The sequence below is a fragment of the Agelaius phoeniceus genome, chromosome 4 (genome assembly GCF_051311805.1).
Source record: "Agelaius phoeniceus isolate bAgePho1 chromosome 4, bAgePho1.hap1, whole genome shotgun sequence".
Taxonomy (NCBI): Eukaryota; Metazoa; Chordata; class Aves; order Passeriformes; family Icteridae; genus Agelaius; species Agelaius phoeniceus.
In genome coordinates this window covers 14,287,668-14,306,832 of record NC_135268.1, presented here as the reverse complement: position 1 = coordinate 14,306,832, position 19,165 = coordinate 14,287,668, and the positions used below count along the sequence as shown (strand labels likewise).

The window sequence follows — 19,165 nt, the reverse complement described above, 5'->3', positions numbered from 1 at the left end:
CTGGCCAGGACACGACTGTAGTGGCAGCATGTCCCCAGGAGCACACAGCCGGATAACCTCAGCCCTGTTTGCAAGGCACTCGTGCCTCCCGCTCACATTATACCCAAATCAATCCAGTTTTTCTCTCCATGCATGAAATGAGGAGGACAGGGACATGCAGTCCCCTGCCCCGCTGTGCCAGGCCGCTGTGCACCCCAGCACCACTCCCACAAGGATGAAGAGGGACACAGGGTCATGGACAGAATCGTTTCCACTGTCCTTCTCGCAGGCTGGGCTCACTGCAGAGCTGCACGCCTCTTCCTGGAGGGATCCGAAAAAAACTGCTCCATCCCCGTCCCCACCAGCTGTCGCTACGTGAACACGACCTCCAGTGGCCCCCGGGATGTGACCCAGCCGTGTGACAGAGGCGGCCCCAGAACGTCGCCGCTGCCTGGACAGCAGCACCGCTTGCTGGCCGCGGGAGGGCTCCCAGCCCTGCCTGCCCCACAGCAGCAAACACGTCCTTGCTACAACTGTAAACTACAGCGACAGGGATGTGACCCAGACCTTTTGGCTGCAGCCAAACACAAGATAGCCACGCTTGCTGTCTTTCACCCCAGTGGTGGAGCTGCGCTCCAGAGTTTTGGTGCTCATGACCCTGACAGGCATCACTGCCATCACAGTATCCCCAGCTATTCACACAACTGATGCGAGAGGTCCAAAAAATAAGGGCCAGGTCACAGCTGAGGTATTCACAGTGAAGTGGGGACTAGTGGGATGAAGGGTCAGGAAAGAGGCTCATTCCCAAGACAGCAGCATGGGGAAGCCACAAGTTTCAGAGCTGATCTCATACAGAAGCAGAAAAAGGTTTTCACAGGGTGAAAATTAAAACACAATTTCCATAAAAACCGCTAGTTGTTCAGCTCCCAGCCTTCAAGTGGTGGAAACAGGCTACAAATTAAGTGTGGTTCTGCTAAAAGTAGCAGGAAAATATTTCATTTTTTTTACAGGTTCTTGAATTTGGTACTGCAATGCTCAGCCCTGAGACTTGACAGCTGAAGGGAATGTACCCACTCACCCTGGCCCCTTGGGGACTGTCCCCTGCAGAGCCACAACTCCATGCTGTAAAACTGCACAGTGACACAACAGCCCAAGGCTTCACCTTCATCATCGAAACCCACATCGTACTGCTTGTCTTGCACATGTGAACAAGGAAGAAAGGCCTGGGTGGAATTTAAAATAATGTCATTTTAAATAACATGTTGTTTATTTGCAGGCTTTACACATGGTAACACCTTTACCTTGCTCACCTGCATCTCTGCTGCAGGGAACCTGGAAGCAGGCGCCACCATGGGCACACAAAGCCAGTGGACCAGAAGAGTCCTCATGCCCTGGGACACCTTTCCAGCACCTCAGGAAGAGCAGCACAAACCTTGCTCACATTGCAGGAGGTAATGGCCCTAATATAGCAAAGCTTCAGGCCCAGCTCACTGGGGTCATCAGCCAGATTTTCCACTGCACTGCGGGTTCACAAAGTGGCAGGGGTGGCCTTTGGGGCACCTGGAAATAGAGGGAGTGGGAACACCCTCAGCTTTTGCTTTCCCCCTCCTCCCGGCATGCTGTGGCTCTCCACACACATATCCTGCCCTTTGCTTCCCTCTCCTTCTGGTCCAGCCCCAAACTGCAGGCCCTGATACACCCAGAAGAAAAAAACCAGCAACACCTCAAACCACACTACAGTGGAGTTTGGTGGTTTTAATGGTGATTAAAGAAATCAACAGGGTATATTTCAGCTTTGAAATACAAGTGCAAAAAGGATACAGTATAATGTTTTCTGTACATTTCTTACAAAATAATAAAAATATTACATACATCCCATCCTGAAGTGGTACTTCACACCCTGCTGTACCCATGCACCACATGTGCACACCAGCTGTAGCTTTTCCTTTTTATGTGCTGGACATAGAGTTAATGGAAAGCGCCAACTGGAGTCTGGGTAGGTAAACACAAGGAGCGAACACAGGGACCTGCCCAGCATGCCCAGAAGTGCCAAGCCACCACTGTGCTCCTGGGGCAAGTGGGCAGCATCACCCTGCTGGCCCTCACAGCTCTCAGCTGCTCTCCAGTTTGATACAGAAAATACCCCTGCTTGCTGTAGTTTGGTGTTTTCCCTTTGCCTGGCAAGCCTTTCATTCCCTGTGTAGCATGCCCAGGCCTAACTCTGGCAAACCCAAACTCCATTTTAACCACAGCATTAACCACTCCATTTTAACCACTTCTTGAGAAGAAGTAACCAGGCTATATGGCAAATAAATTAACCCCTCCTCCCCCCACACCCTTCATGCCGCTGAGGTCCCGGGGCACAGGTCAGTACCCATCCTGGCAGTCATTGTCATCATAGTCTGCAGCAGGTCTGTGGCGCAGGGCACCCAGCTGCTGCTTGTGGACCCCACTCTCCAGGCTCTGCAGGGAGCTGTCGTCCCCGTGGCTGCTGGACTCGTGAGTGGCATCCTCCTGGGAGTGGCTCTCCGCATCATCCTCATCTTCCTGGGACTCGCTGTTGTCGCTCTCTGCGGACCTGCTGTCCTCACCTGTGTTGTCCTCTGGGCTGCTGTCATCCTCTGGCACCTCTGGGCTCTCAGCTGATGTGCTTGGCACAGAGTCATTCTCATCCTCCTCTGACTCCTCCACAGTTTCCTCTGTGGAATGGCTCCGGTCATCATCATCTTCCCTGGACTTGCTCAGTTCATTCTCTTCTTCCCTGGACTCACTGTCAGGTGTGGACAGCACACTCCTGTCCTCAGCAGAATCCCAGTCCTCCTGACCTTCCCAGGTTTGACTGTTGCTGTGCTCATTCAAGGTTCTTACCACCTCTGGGGTCTCCCCTGGCTCTTCATCTGACTGCTCATCAGTGGACTCCCTGGACTCACTGTCCTCATCTTCCCTGGAGGGGCTGTCCTCCCCATCCCCATCCCCATCCCCATCCTCCCTGGAGTGGCTGGAGCTTTTTTCCTCTGACTGGCTGTCAACAGGCTCTTCTGACTGACTGTTCTCCACAGATGGGCTGTCTTCTCCAGAGTCACCATCCTCCACCTCGGGGGACCTGCTGTCACCCTCCTCCCAGCGGTGGGAGCCAGCTCCCTGGGCACTCTCCCCACTGTTCCCCAGAGCATGGGGGCCAGTGTGGCGCATCCTGTAGCTGCTGCCTGGGCCGTCAAAGACAGAGGGATCATCCCCCTGCATGGCTTCGTCCTGGAAGTCATAGCTCTCCTCCTGGCTGCTGCTGCTGGCCCCTCTGTGCCTGTAGGTGTGCCCAAAGCCATAGTTCCTGTAGCGTCGGTGGTCTGCCCCAATGCTCTCACTGCTGCTGCTGCTGCTGCTGTGCCCCACTCCAGCCCCATCATCCCCACGGCCAGCATCAGGCTTGTGTTCCCCTGCCCCATCAGCACCAGCCCCGTAGGTAGGGCCTTCACCCCTCTCTTCTTCCCCATTGGCATCGAAGGTGTCGTCCCCACTGTCATCCTCCTCATCCAGGAACCCGCCACCATGGGAGGGAAACGCGTTGGCTCTGGTGCCGTAGTGGTCTCCATCGTCAGCATCATCAGTGTCACGGGCATCCACCTCCTATGGAGGTGACAAACAGATGAATGCAAAGCCAAGCACAGCCTTGCCCAATGCCAGCTTTGGGGCCGAGGGAGCTTTCCTAGCAGAACAAAACATTCCTCTCCACTCACTCACCATGAAACCAAGGTCATTCCCATTGCGAGCGCTCATGTCTTCATGGTCCACCTGGTTCACATGCTGAGCCTGCCCAACTTGGTCTCCCACATCTTGGCCACTGAGCTCACCCAGCTCCTCATCCACGGCATTCCCACCTGCCAGGTCCCTGGCAAGTGCATTTTCCCCTGTCTCTGGACTGGCAGGATGATGTCTGCCATCCCCACCATCCAGGTGGTTGCCCAACTTGTCAATGTAATCTTCATTTGCGGTATCCTGGAGGCAAAACATTACGTGGTGCTTTTGGTTTATTAAACACCAACCACAGTACTTTTACTGCTGCTGCTGCAGGACCTCACTCCCAAGCCATGCAAGAGCTCAAGTCTTTTCTAATACTTGCACCTCAGCCCTTTAGTTATTTCTGCAGTTACAAAATAAAATGGTAGCCACCAACAAAAGGGCAGCCCAGAAAAGCCCAAGCTGGGCTATCTCAGGGCTAGCACAGCAAAAGGTGTCAGGTGAACTGGGAACTTTTCCAGGGAGGCAAGGCAAAACAGGGTGAAACCAACCCAGCTTGAAAAGACTGAGCAGACAGACAAAGCTCAAAGACCCCTAGAAGCAGCAGATCCCTCCCTGGCTCCTGGTCCAAGGATGCCTGTCCAGAGCTGGCTCCCCATCCCAGACTTGCTCCCTGAGGGGCTGCTCCCTGTGGCACAGCGGCACCTGTGGCTTACCTCCTGCAGGGCACTGGGGTGGGGGGGTTCATGGCCAGGCACCTAAACGCATCCAGGAGACATTTGATCAGTGATCAGTGTGCCTTGGCTGGGCAAAACCAAGGGGTTTGGGGTGGGAGTGTCAGTCCAGGGGGTACTTACAGGGTGAGCACAGGCCACAGCCCATAGAAGCAGCACCAGGAATGCAGTCCTCATGTCAGTCATGGTCCCTGTGGCTGCAACAAGGAATGAAATATTTGCAGGCTAGAGCAAAGCCTTTGCATGTGCCTCTGGCTGGAATTTTGTCCCACAAAGCCCTCCCAAATCACAATGCTCAGCCTGGCGCGTCATCAAATAAGCCAGGGATTTGTCCTTGTGCCACCTCCTGGCACCTCCTGTGCAGAAACCTCCCTTTAGTTTGGGATTTGAAATACCCAGCCATGTACCGGCAGACTTTTTGTCTGAGCATCATTAAGGAGCAGGAAAGCTCTCCTGAATTTCCTGTTCCCAAAGTAATGTCACCACTCAGCTGAGCTCAGTGGTTGTGACAGGAGCCTGCACCTCAGATGGGCAGCACTGTGAGACCATGGGCTGCAGAGCTGCCCCTCCCACCTGGAGTGGTCCCCACAGCCTCATAAAATCTCCTAGCATTCCAAAGTGGAGCATCCCAATGAGATAACACCACAGAGAGCTGCATCTCCAGAGCCCTCTGGGTGGGCACCCCAGCAGCACTGCTGCCTGGCAGGCAGATAAAGCAGTGGGGGCTCTCCTCCAGCTCTGCTCTCATTTTCCAAGCATTTTCTTTAAGCCCAGCCCAGCACCTCTTCCCTATGGGATACACTAACCACACTGAACATCACCCTGCACCCAAAACATGCTGGAATGAGCACACTTCTGATTTCTTCCCTGACAAAGCAACACCTACATCCCAGATGATAAGCCTCCTGCTTTCAACCAAAACTTGTGAGGAAATCTTCAACTCCTTTTTCCAAACGTTGTCATTTTCCCTCCAGGCAATGCCAGATCAACCCAAAGAAACCAAGACCTTTACCTCAAGGTGTGATGCAAGCCTCCGTCTCCTATGGTGCCGGGGAAGGGATGAGCTGGCTGGCTGTGTTGGAATGGTCCAGGCTGTGTGTCCCAGGGTGCCCGGGCAGGCATTTAACTGCTGGTCAGTGCCAGCCCCGGGCGGGGGCAGCCAATGGCACCACTGGGCAGCGCTGCTGTGCCTGGAGGTGTCACCAGGAACTGGCCTCCCACACTTCCTCTGGCCTCTGCCATGACGCCGGCCCTAAAAAAGCTCCTTGTGGTTGCAGGATGATGAGATGGGAGGGCACTTAATGACAGACTGTGCTGGCCCTGTGTTTTGACTGCTAAATTTATCCCATTCACACACTTCCCTCCATGACACACGCAAACAACTACAGCGTCACCCACGCCAAGCATTGGACCCCATCCCAGGGATGATGTCCTCCTAACCTGTGCAAAATAACCTTGGGAGCAGAGTTTGCCCGGTGCCATGGGCCAGGGTGCTGAAACACACAGGGACCATTTCCCTGCCAGCTCTCAGCCTTGGGGCAGGAGCATAAAACCACCCTAGAAAGAGAGTACTCATCTTACTTTCATGCCCACACAGGTACCAGGAAGAAGGGAAATACTAAATGGAAGTGTATAGGGAGCATCACACACTCTGCACTGAGTGTAGCATTCCAGTGCTCCTTCCAGCTGCTGGACAGGGAGGGGATGCTACCTCTGCCCTGGAAAACTCAGATCACAATATGTGCCATGGGGACATGGACAGGGTTGCAGCTTTGCTGACATTCACAGGAGATGCTGGCACTGGGAAATAAATGACTGAAGGAAACTTGGGCAGGTCAGGATTGAGCCAGGGCTCTGTAAACTGTAGGTTATCTGAATTAGCTCAGGCTGTAGAAAACAGCATCCAGATGGCATGCCTCGTGCTGGACAGAGCATCTTGTGAAACCAGACATGTCAGTCTGCTGCTGGGTGTAATTTCATCCTCACAATCTCCTGCTGTTCCCCCCCTCACTACCAGCCCACAGTCCATGTGTGTCTGTCCTGCAAGGACTACAAGGTGCTGAATGTGATGAGTATAATTTTTCTCCTTCCTCCTGCACCCCATGCAGGGAGGCCCCAGTGCCACTGTGGCCCCCCTGCTTTCCCCACAGCCCCTTGTCCTCAAGATGGTCACCATCAAGCTGCTCATTCCTGTGCCCATACCTTCAGCAGATGTTTTCCCTCTTCTTCCCCACCTGACCCCTGCTGCAGATACCATGGGATGTATTTTCCTTTTGACCTGTGTCAAAATTATACCCCTGTCCCCAGCCAGTTATGAGTTCATATTACCAACCTTTTTTAAGCACCTCCAACAATTACCATGTTTTGTCTTTTTTTTTCTTTTTTTTTTTTTTTAATGTCAAACCTGCATTTAACTTAGCCCCCAAAGATCTGGTGGTGCCTCATGTCCAGGTGCTGTGGTGCAAGAAAGAGATAAACACCAAGCTCTGCATGCCCGGCTCTTGTATAACACATCACCCATTGCCCCACCAGCCACTACCCCAAGGTCACTTCCCTCCTTTGCAAAAGCCCTGAAACACCCACAGCACCAGCACATCCCACAATGCTCACTCACAGCACACTGACCTGACCCACATCCCTGTAATCTCCAATAGCCCTGGGTCCATCAATGAGGTCTGCACCCCAAATGCCTTCCAGAGATCATCCTACAGCTTTAACCAGATTGCCCAAGCAGACCTGCCTCTGTTTTCCAAGGAAAGGAAACCCCAGCCCACATACTGCAACCTTACATTTAACCTTATAAAGAAAAAATAATATCAAGGATTATTGTTGTTACATCAAAGGTGAGAAAGGGATTGAGGAGGGGAGCAGCAGCTATCTGTTGGGTGTTTTAAATGCCACTGGGTATTTCCACAAGTCCTACCCTACCAAGATGCTCAGTCCCTGGAAGGAAGATGGGGGAAGCCTGGCCAGGCTGAAGTTGGCACCCTCGGACTACCGGGGAGTATGTGGCCAAGTCAGAAACTAGAAAACTGGCAGGACTGGTATGAAGATGCAGGAATATCACTCCTCTGTTTGACAGTCTGGACTGTGTAGTGTTCATGAGAACAGAGGAAAGAAATGAGTGCAGACAGCAGGAGAGATAAGAGACACCAAAGCCAAAAGACTAGCTGGCACTACAGCCAGCCAGCTGGGGGAAGAAGAACATAACAGCTGCTCTCCTCCACTGATCAGCTCAGCATCAAAAACTCAAGAACTAAATAGTGTTGAAAAAAACAGTTTCCTCTTTTTTTTTTCCAGTCCAGGGTATTTTAATAATATTAATGTTGCTGGTGCACTTCTCTCCTGAGTAGACTTAAGGATTTTGACAGCAGCATCAAAAGGAAAAGAATCAGTGAATGAGGGGAGTAGGGAAGACTAGGATGAGAGCAGGATGTCCTCAGCACTCAACCAAACACTCAGCACCAGCTCCTACCTTATAGTCAGATCCAAATCCAAATCCCTTTCCCCCACACTTTCTGGTGACAGGTGTTATAACACAGTTTCATTTTGTTACCTGAGTAAACACTGTCTGCTATTCACAGCATTAACATGACACAGAGCCCAGTAGCTAATGATGACATTTTAGGTGTTTGAAGAGCAACACTGATATTCCAACTCCTTCTGGGAGCAAGCCCCATAGCTGCAAATGCTGTGGATTTGGAACTACCAGCATGCTTGTCACAGCACAGAACCCTACACAGGCTTGATTTCTTCTAAGCCTCTAAAATTTGCTACTTCTCTTGCTGGAAAGAACATCTCACAGGAGCCTGAGTCCAGGGGCCCTGAAATACAGACACACACAAGGCACCTGCTAATGCTAGACCTCTGCATAAGACCAACAGCCCTCTCCCCTGGCATCCTGTCAGCACAGGGGTAGGATCATTAACCCTACTCCATGTCCACCATGGAGTTTCCTCTACAGCCAGAGAAAAAAGGCACTTTAAAGGCACCAGTCATTTGCTCTGTTTCAGGCACCTATTTCAGACATCACAGATTGTTTAAAGTCTCTGTGACACTGTCAAAGGGAGCTGCCAACCTTATCCTACTCTCAAGTTGCAACATGCCCTTTCCCAAAACCTATGCAAGGCAAGCTCCCCAAATCCCTCACTTCCCACCTCCTGTGCCAGCCTCACACTCTATATATGTCTATTTATAGCATTTTTCTACCATCCTACTCTGAGCAATGACCTCCAGCAAAACCAGCATATAGCCCCAATGGTCTGTTGGGACCAAGTCTCACAGGTGTTGTACCTGCTCTGTGTCACTTTTGCCAAAGCAAAACACATGGAGCAATAACTGCTATCCACATCATGCCCACTGCAGCTGGAGCTCATGGCTGGACAAGTGCTTTGTGCCATCCCTTCCAGATGTGTGTGACTGGCTTGTCAGGTTCTATAAATCTATATTCATCCATCAGCTTGGCTGAATTCACTAATTTGAGGCTGTGACTTCATCAGATGTAGACAAGGATGTCTCATTTCTGCCTGGCCACTTTCAGATCCAACACACCTTCCCGCACACAGGCACTGCTGCATCTTGCTGCCCTCAGTCAAAGTAAGGGCAGGGACAGATGCTCAGCTCTGCCTCACAGCAGGGACCGGTTTTGACAGTGCTGGCACAGCTACCAGGTAGCTCCAGTGACACTGGGCTGTCAATAGGTCAGCACTGACAGCAGTAATCATAGAGACACTGGAGGGGAATTACAGCTCCTAACATCTCACTCAGAGTACAATATCTTTTACAATCACTTCCTGCTCACAATTCAACCCCTTGGGAGGTCAGAGCAGTAAGTATTTGTCCGTCACAAGCTGGAAGTGGAACAATAATGCAGCCTTAATATGAAAAGCTTTCTGCAGCTTTCACCCTGTGCTTGCTCCCATCTAATGGGAATTGCAAAGATCTGGAAAGCAGCATAGTGTCAATGCTCTCAGGAAGGAAAATAGAGCAGAGATCAGGGGCCAGCCTTGCCCCTGATCACATCAGTGAACTGCTCAGGGTGACATAGGGGCAGTTGTGCTGTTTGTGCAGGTCAGGTGTGTGTCTGTCTCCTGAGTCACAGCACCCTGATTTCTTGTTGGAGGGGAAAAAAACATCAGAAGGAAACGACTGGTGGAAATGATTGCATGATTGTAGGCACTGCAGGAGTGCAGGAGTGCTCCCAGAGGGAGCAGAGAAGTCAGCACAGGGCTGGCAGCTCGAGGGATGAAGATGTCTGTATGGAGAGCCAGACCCTCTTGGAGAGTGGTCAGGAGTCCTCTGATTCCTGTATTGTCATTATGGCTCACTTGGGCTAAATTTATTGCTGCTCGGTGTAGCTGGACAGGAAGCACTACCACAGTCCCCTGGGAGCCTGGAAAAACTGACACCATCAGTGCAGCTCTGAGCAAGAGATCATCAGCAATTTGGCTCATACCTCCAAGGACATTTGAATCCTCAAAATCCTAATAACTTTAAAAAAATAATATAAGGAACCAAAAAAAAAACAAGAAACCAAAACACCACCACCTGAAACCCCTCACTACCAAAACCCAAGCAATGCCAAACAACTCACAAAGCCAGAGAAGTCTCAACTAATACAGCCTCAGAAAATAAAAGCATAGCACATTACACATCTGGTGATTTTCATTTGGTCACAATCTAACTTTCTATTAACTATTATTATGTGAGTGTTGTACCCACATCTTCCACAATATTCCATATTGCACAAAGGTCTACACAACAAAAATCCCATAGAAGCTACTCCATACAGGAATCTACATGCTTATGATAAACTTCTTTTCAGCAAGAAACAAGTATTAAATCCAAGGGGATGTTTCTTGGTTTTCCGTGGTTCCTAAAGAGGTCATTAAATACTGGGAGGAGGGGCAGGCCAAGCTTAAGCAGTATAAACGTGTTCTGAATATCAGAGCAACAAAGAAAAATCTGGAATTGCTTACTGGATGTTGTTTTCCTGAAAACAGTATGTGAGATCGTTGGTGACAAACCTGTATAAGCATTCAGCCAGCAGCCAAAATGTTGGTGTGCACTTCCCAGGGAAGCTGTGCACAGCTGACTCCAGCATCTTAAAATACAGCACAGGAACATCACTATGGCAACTGACCACCCCTGATCCTGAGGCTGGGATCTGCATTTCTGCTCCATTTTCACAGGGACTGCAGTAGGAATTGAAGCTGATTGCTTTTAAGACCTACATTTATGAGATCTTCAACTTATTCCCTCAGTAGTCAATTCATCCAATTTAGATATCAGTCATAAAGGCTGGATCCAGCCTTCTCTCTTCCATGATGACTTTAACACTCTTCATTGTTTGATTTATCAATAAATAAAACTTCCTAACCATTCTCCCTGCCCCCCCCAGGTTGTTCTTTGTAATTTCATACCAATCACCTTAAATGAGCAGCTGTAAATGACAGATGAATTCTTACACAACTCATTCACACTCTGTTAAACCTCCAGTAGAATTCAATGGTGTACCTCAAAGCAGCTGCATATGTGTGATTGCACATGACAATCAATACCTTTTGACTCAGTCTAGTTCCTCTTCACTATTCCTGCTGGAATACTGTCTCATTACTGGTGGTTTTTTTCTGAATGCTGAATGCACAAAAGATTATTGCACAGGCGATTAGAAGCAGGAATCTTTAAAAAAAAAGCTTATAAGAAATGAATACAGGGTAAGCATTGACTTTCATGCACAGAATTTGATTTTGCATAACCAGTCACAAACAAAAAGATGTGAAAATATGTTTGATATGCAAGCAGGGAAGACTGATGCAAACAAGTGAGAGCAAGGTGCTGTCTGGGGAAGCACAGCTGAGAACATGTGCTGCCTCTTACCTGCCTGCATGGTCCCACAGCAGGAGCAGGAACACAAAGCTCCCCTCCAACTTTTTTTAGTAACTTCAGGGCTTCAGTTATTGACAATACCTTTCCTGAGGGTTTCTAGTATTTCTGACTCCTGACATATCTGCAAATTCCAGCACTGTCTGCTCCAGTCACGTACGTAACTGTGCTGTGGGGGCAGCCCTGCTCTGTCCAGATGTAATTACATGGTACACTTTGTGGCTTTCTACGAGGAAGTAGCATCACCACCTCTGTCTTCCACCAGGCTCCTCTCCAGAACCAACACAAATGGGAATGCAAAGCCATGAAAGGACTTCCTTTGTCTGCCCAACCACATAGGATTGCTGGAAGTGTCACCCCAGCTTATGTGCCAGGGCATCCTTTTACCTTCAGCAGGGTCTTGGCACTCCTTATTGAAGAAATCAGGCCAGAATCACAAAAGCTGATCAATCTCACCCATAATCCTCTCAGCACTGTGGGCTTAAACACTTCATTACCCAGCTCATGTTCAAATCTTGTCCATGCCCACAGCCATCATCTCTTCATATGACTAATGTGCTCCAGCAGGTAAGCTCAAATCTTTCCATTCCCTCCAACTGAAAAATAAATGGAATAAAGGGAAGTTTCAGTTTGATTCACTTCCCCCTTTTTTTTTTTCCTTTCAATGAAACCAAAACCCAAAACAAAGCCAGTGTGAGCTAGCTGAGCATTAGTGCACTCAAGGAGGCATCATCAAACCCCACTCAGGTTGTGATATTTTCCAGAAAAGCCATTTCCCATTAACAAACCCAGCCCTTGTTGTGCTGTACCAGGACAGCCTCACTGCCAACAAGGGGCTAATAGTCTTGATTCCATCACAGTGGTGCAGCACAGGGAAATGCTCCATGATGGAGCTGTGGGATGCAGCACAGAGGGGCTGACATGTGGGAGCAAGAGCTGGGCATGGGCTAGGCACTGCAGATGCCAGAGTGATGCACAGCTCACCAGAACTTGGGCTGAAACCTCTGCCTTAAGGGGATAACAAAGAAACTAGAAAATATATAGTAGTATGGAGAATTTTAAATGTAGAAACATTCCAAACTATTATCCTTTCTTTCCTTTTCTGTAATGATTAGATCCTGAAAGGGTTGCCATGGAGATCTTGCTCCACACAATGTGGGGTGCTGCTGACAGGCTGTTCTTTAATGGCTGTGGACCTCAGGAGATGAATTTCTGGGGCAAAGCAGGCAACAGCCAGGGATCTCTACAAGGTGATACTTCCACACAAGTGCTTGGCTTGCTCCCAGTTTGGGTCCTGCTTCCTTCTGAGCACAGGGAGACAGGCACTCATGCCCACACAGGGAGAAGGTACAGCATACTTTTCCTTCCCACTACCTCATCCCATGACAAAACTATAATTTGATTCCTCTCTCCTCAGCTATTTTTGGATTTTTCAGCACTGAAATTAGCATAACTCATACAGACAGGAAGTTGTTGCTACAGCACTAGAGAAGGGTGCTTGGAAATGAAAACCAGTCTTTGATCACCCATCTCATTGCCCCTTTGCTCCCCTCTCCCCAGTACAAATCCAGTGCCCTGAGCAACCCCAAACAGGCATTAGAACTGCAGTGAAAGCCACAAGCCACTCCACCACGGATATTTATCTCCCCTCAGTGTCCTGTTCCCTTCATGTTTAGTAAATTTTGTTTTGATATAAACACCTCTTCAAATACCTTTCCCATCAGAAAACTGAAACGTGCTGGCTGTGGATTGCCTTCTAAAACTACTCTCATCAAGTCATTCACAAGTGGTATTTTTAAACCCCTGGCTGGCTGAACAACAGACATTACAGACATTACACCCACTCACCCACAGCCCCGTTTTTGTCTTTCGAGAGGCTGAGACATCACACACGCAGATGGCAGGTTTGATAGTAGCCTGACCTTAGTGCTGGCATGAATAACACACTCTCCTCAGTACTTATTTCTATTTGAGGAACAGGCAGTTGCATGGAGTTGAGGATGCATGAAGCAAGGTGAAAAACCTGAGGGAAGAGGGGGGCAATCACCCAGAAACTGGGGACACAATGCCATGGGGAGGGTACCAAAACTCTCCTGTGCCCTGAAAATCCCAAAAGCAGCTTTCTGATTCAGGGAAATGCCTAGCTGCCCATAGCCAAGCCAAAATGCCCCAAGAGCTGCTGTCCCCAAGCTCCCAGGAGTGAGGGAAGCTCTCTGAAATGCTGACTTGGAAGTAGGGTAAGAAAGGCCAAGGAGCAGGAAAGGCCCGTTTAGCTGTACAAAATCACACTTGGGTTTTTCTGATTCCTGAGGAAGACAGGCCCAACATTAGAGCTGAAACAAGTCACACACTGATAATGAATATCAGCAGAACCAGGACCATGACAGGAGAGGGTGACACTCCATGCGAAGACCATGCTGTTCCTGAAATAACAAGGAACAGATTAATTGCAGTCTTTCACAATCCTTGTCTTCTTATGGACCAAGGCTTTCTGCTTGTCACAGAATCACTCAGGCTGGAAAAGACCTCAGCAATCATCAAGTCCAACCCATGACCAAATGCCACCATGCCAACCAGACCATGGCACCAAGTGCCACACCCAATCTTTCCATAAACAGCTCCAGTGGTGGTGACTCCACCATGTCCCTGGGCAGCCCACTCCAATGTCCAATCACCCTTTATTGTGAATAAATTCTTCCTAATTTACAACCTAAACCTCCCCTGGCACAGCTGGAGGCAGTCTTCTTGTCCTGTCACTGGTTGCTGGGGTGAAGAGACTGACCCCCACCTGGCTATACCCTCCTTTCAGGCAGTTCTAGGGACTGAGAAGGTTTCCCTTGAGCGTCCTTTTTTTCAGGCTAAACACCCCCAGCTCCCTCAGCCATTCCTCAACAGACTTGTGCTCCAGACCCTTCACCAGCTTCATTGCCTTTCTGTCATCACCAAAAATCACAGCACTCACTAAATAAACAACCTTGACAAACTCCTTTGTGTGTATTGACACACTTTTTACATCAGATTCCCCGTCACAGTGGACTTGGCTTTTTCCTCCACTTGTATTTGCTTCGTGGTTCTCCCAAACAGCTGCAGAATTGCTTCACAGGGCAGTCAGGTTGGAAATCCAATTAAATGGCACCCATGCATAATATAACACTTGTTTTTCCCCTATCCTAAGATTTAAACCCATCTACACAGGCAGTTTTAAGGAAAGTGCTCAGCAGAACACCAGAAACAAGGAAGATGAGCCACAATGAGCAGTCCTAGCTGTGTTACACTTCCCCGAAAGCCTCCAGACATGCTGTGCATCTGAAATGATTAAGTGAAATAACAACCTGCTCATGAGACACACATGGAGATTGCACAACCTCCACAATGGGTTTTCAGCAGTATTGCTCTTAAAATCCTCACACTGAACTTAATCTCTCTGGCTCATTATTAAAGCAAATGCACACTACAACTATAAAAATAAAGCACATCTCTACAGCTCCAAAGAACAGAAGAGTATAGATAAGATCTTTCCAGGTTTGAGCCCTGTCTACCACTTGCTGGCTTAAGGACTCTTCCTGCTCATTTTCGTTCCTCTTTTTAAGAATTTGGTCAAGAAAATGGTTTGAACAATTTAGACCATTAGCTGAGTCTGTCTGGCTGAAGGGCAAAAATAGACATCTTTCTGTCTGAGCTTTAAAATAGCTCCTCCCCAATGGGACTCACATGTTCCCCGGCTGGGCAAGATGTTTATTTCTCTCCCTCCTTTTTAAACATATAATTTCAACCTATGCAGGCACTGTGGTCAAGCATGACACAGTCCGTAGCAGCAGCTCTCAGGAGAAAGGGATGAGAGTCTCTAACACCCTGACTGCATCACAGACAAAGCCTGATATAGCAGCAGCACAGGGGCAGCCGCGCTGGAGCCTGGGCCCTGTTTGGAGTTGCTTCCCGCACTCCAGGAAGCATGACTCATTCCATACATCCAGGGAATAGGAGCTCTGCCTGGCACTTCTTGTCTTCCCAGGCATCATGAAAATCACAGACAGAATTGCATCCCGCACAGCATTTAACACAGGTAGAATAAGAAATAAAAAGCCACAAGAGGGTTTTGACTAACTGAGATTGCTGAAGGGTTGGAAAACTCAGCGCAATAAAGTAAAGAAATTGTAATGTGAAAGTAGGCAGAACTACTGCTGTATGGAATAAAACACTAGTCATGGAGGGCTCCTGGATTAGAGCAAAAGATAAATTGCAACCACATCAACTGTATTCAAGAGAACCTGATTTTAGATGCAGAACTGACCAAGTAGCAGGCCACAAAAAGAACAAATAGGAAGACCTTTAACTTCACATCTCTGTGATTTTTTAAAAGTTTTTAATGATAAGCCACACTTTGTGAGATTTTTCACTGTAGAGCTCTTGGGAGATAACTAAGTTTCAATATACTTATCAGCAGCTCATATGCATTTATTATTATGCTCCAGAGATGCTTGCTAATCTTGAAAGGACTCCAGGCATTGCCTTTGGAGTCATAAAAGACGGTAGAGAAGGGCAGCCTTTAGAGTAAAAAAAACCGTGCCAAAAATTTATTTCCCAGAATATAAAAACTTAATTCCAAATTCAGCACAAGAAGCCTCCAGAAGGAAGTCAAGTTTTCTTTCTTCTGAGGAAAGAGAAAAGGAGTAATGTACTAATATTACTTAGTCCAGGGGTTATAACTTATATTTGTCTATGTACGCATCTATATATTATATTTACTATAATTATCAGTGATTTCTTTTTGGTAGATAAGTTAATTTAGAAAGAAAAGCATGCAAAAAATACTTGGGCAAACTTCCTGGGCAGAATCACCATTATAAAATACCTAAAGAGCCACAACTGATATTCTCCTGCCTCCCCAAAAATAAGGCATAGAAGGCCCCCACCTCCAGTATTCCTTTGGTGTGGCACAACTGAACAGAACTGGTCAGAGGCATCAACTCCCTCCTACTCTCAGCACTGTCTCCAATCAATTTTTCTACCTTTCTCAAGAAAACTAAACTCCCCATGAAATGCCTCTATGGTCCACATGAACCCTATCAATTATTTCCAGTAGGAAAGGACAAGCAGTACTTGCCAACATTTCCAATGGGATTTGCTACAGGCTGTGATCTTTTGAGAATCTAAATAATTCCTATGGTTATCTAAATGAAGGCCATTTCATCAGTTCATGAAAGGCTTCAGATGCACCATTTTTAAGGAAGTTACACCAAGATTTCCCTAAATTTCCTGATCCCTTATTTAATGGCTAAGAGGCAACCAGGGATGTGCTTAGAGCCCTCTCAACACCACCTGGCAGACCGTGATCTTCGCCACCTGGAACTCCACAGCACACACACATCAGCACTGACTGCAATCAGACTCAACTGTTTAATGTCTGACTGTTGTATTTTGGTTCATTTTGTTGTTTTTTCCTCTGTAGTAAAAAGAGAAAACACATAGACACACAGCTAGGTATTATATCATTGATATACTGTGCCAGTATATGTGGACAGTTTCTTTATCTACACTAAAACACTTGAGTTCCACCTTGCTTACGCCTTTTCATTTTGGGGTAAAGCATATTTGATGGAACAGCCAAACTTTATTTGTAAGTCAGAACGAGCACTGATGTTAAAATTTACTTTTCATTTTAAAAACCTGGAAGTTGAAGCCTGGTACGTGGTCTGGAAGCCAATGGCTCAACACCACTCTCTTGTGGGCAGAAATATGAACCCTCTGGCAGGACTGAGCATGCAAAGTGCAGACAGCTCCAATAAAAACAAATGTCTTTTGAGCCTAATCCACAGTCAGTTTGACCCACAGATCATTGCTGCCAGAGACAGGCACATTAATAAATATAACACAAAATCCTCTGAGGTTTTGCTCTTCTTCCTTTGTTTAAAGTGTCTGTCTAGCAGCTGCCACAGTGAGACAGATAAATCAAATTGTTTCACCTCCCTGTACTCCTCTGTTTTCTTCCTTCTATGTTTAATCTTTATTGTTTGCTGTATATCCTCCCTTTCACTTAGCTCAGCAACTGCTTGCCTCTCCTCTTCCTCCCATACTTCACCTCGATAGCACAGCACCTCTTTCTGGTTAGAGAATTACTAATCCACCACTGAAAAGGTTTCCAAAAAGCACACTGCCTGACACAGTGGGACTGGCTGAGGACTGGAGCACTAGGACTGATGGCTCCAAGACAAGCCCAGACCTCTCAGTGACATCAGAAAACAACCAGAGATGTTCTCAACTGAAGTATTTTGTCATCAAAAACAAAGATTGAAAATTTTGCTTAATGAAGTATGTTGTAAATATGTAACAGCTCTGATAAGCAATAATTTCTCAATATCCTCAAAACCAAAATGTTTCCTCCCCACTGTCCTGCAAGTCCCAAGAAAGCTGTTTAAATGCAGAATCAGGCAAAGCCTACAAATCACATACAGTTTTCCAGTAATAACCTTCTAACTCCTACAAATTTCCACTTCAAGTTTCTGCACAGTTCTTCAGAGTCCAGCACTTTTTTTCTGTGAATTAAGAACTTCAAGGCAATAATAGCCATTATCAGAAAATCTTACGACAAAAAGAGTTAATATATTTAGTTACCATAAAATTAGCATTGCTGTACTTGTCCTAATTTCTGGGTTGCCACCTGAACAGTTTTCTTTTATCAGCTGAGAGTCCATCCACATCTCAAAGATTGAAAAATCACAGCAAAGCCACTTATCTTTGATAACCCAGTAAAGCTAATCTGATGGTACAGCACAAAGAGTTTTGAATAGATAAAAACAATCATCTTTTCAGCATGCACAACAAAAGAAAAAACAAACAGGAAGTTCTGAAATAATGCCCACTCCTTTCAGGCACCGACTGGCTGACAGACAAGCAGAATTTCAACTCCAATAGGCATGGATTAGTTTCCAGGCAGAGAAGCAGAGATAAAAGGGAAAAGGATTTAAAGAATTTCTCATGGACTTTTGTCAAAGGGTTTTTTTTCTGCTTGGTCTACAGAGTGAGGGCTCAGCTCTGATTTCAGGCTCTTTTGGTTTTTTAAAAATTTTTTTTATTAACTATAAACTCCACAGTTGGCCACATAAAACATAGTAAATCTTTGTACATTTCTCACTGTATTTTTTCTAATCAACATCCATTGTCTATTGCCATTTTGGGTGAACAGAAGAGAAGCCAGTAAAACTGTAACTTTAAAAAAACCAATTAAAATATTATCTAAAGGGACTGAATTTTCAGCTTTTGCATTACAGTTCTTACCATTCGCACACTTCATTTCATTTTGCTTCAACCTCTCTTCCAATCATGTCAACACAATATGTAAAGTGTGCTCCCTAGGAAGAGAGGTTATTGGCAGAATGTGGAATTTGAGACTGGATTGCTGCCTTTATCACTGAAAGTGCTTTTGCTCTTACATTGGTGCATCCCCTCCACTATTTCTGGACAACTTCCCAGAAAGCATTCCAGTTCAGGTGGAGCATTTTATGGAATAATGAGATGACAAAAAAAAAAAGAAAAAAAAGATAAAACCAAACCAAACTTATTAATGCTTGCAGAACCAGACTCCTCACCAGCTCACTCTGCATTGTCACTATGGCAGACAGGCAGCACAGCCATAGCAACAGCTTCCAAACAGCAAACTCCTCAGAGTTATGCAAGAGCCTCCAACCAATACTGGGTTTTACACACCTAATTTAGAATTTCTACCTTTTTGCAGGCTCACACGCACCATGTGCAGCATACTGAAACAACACTGGGCAGTTCATCAGGGATTGGCATCCCCTGTGTTCCACTTTTCCAGCCAACAGTGTGGCTGC

At 47.2% G+C, this 19,165-nt stretch overlaps 1 protein-coding gene across 2 annotated transcripts in view; it reads right to left on the bottom strand.

Annotated features, from left to right (window-relative positions):
• Positions 1 to 1,719: 1,719 nt before the first annotated feature.
• DMP1 (dentin matrix acidic phosphoprotein 1) overlaps positions 1,720 to 19,165 on the bottom strand; it is a 25,910-nt gene continuing 8,464 nt past the window's right edge. Inside the window, exons 2-7 of one of the 2 annotated variants that reach the window (XM_077176928.1) lie at positions 11,721 to 11,929; positions 5,461 to 5,712; positions 4,572 to 4,645; positions 4,431 to 4,472; positions 3,718 to 3,972; positions 1,720 to 3,603 (exon numbers count right to left, since the gene is read on the bottom strand). In XM_077176928.1, the coding sequence (XP_077033043.1) occupies positions 2,347 to 3,603; positions 3,718 to 3,972; positions 4,431 to 4,472; positions 4,572 to 4,634 (1,617 nt within the window). In that variant the 5' untranslated portion in view covers positions 4,635 to 4,645; positions 5,461 to 5,712; positions 11,721 to 11,929 and the 3' untranslated portion in view covers positions 1,720 to 2,346. Of the gene's footprint in view, positions 3,604 to 3,717; positions 3,973 to 4,430; positions 4,473 to 4,571; positions 4,646 to 5,460; positions 5,713 to 11,720; positions 11,930 to 19,037; positions 19,105 to 19,165 lie in introns of those variants that run through there. The other variant, XM_054633672.2, reaches the window with a different exon arrangement.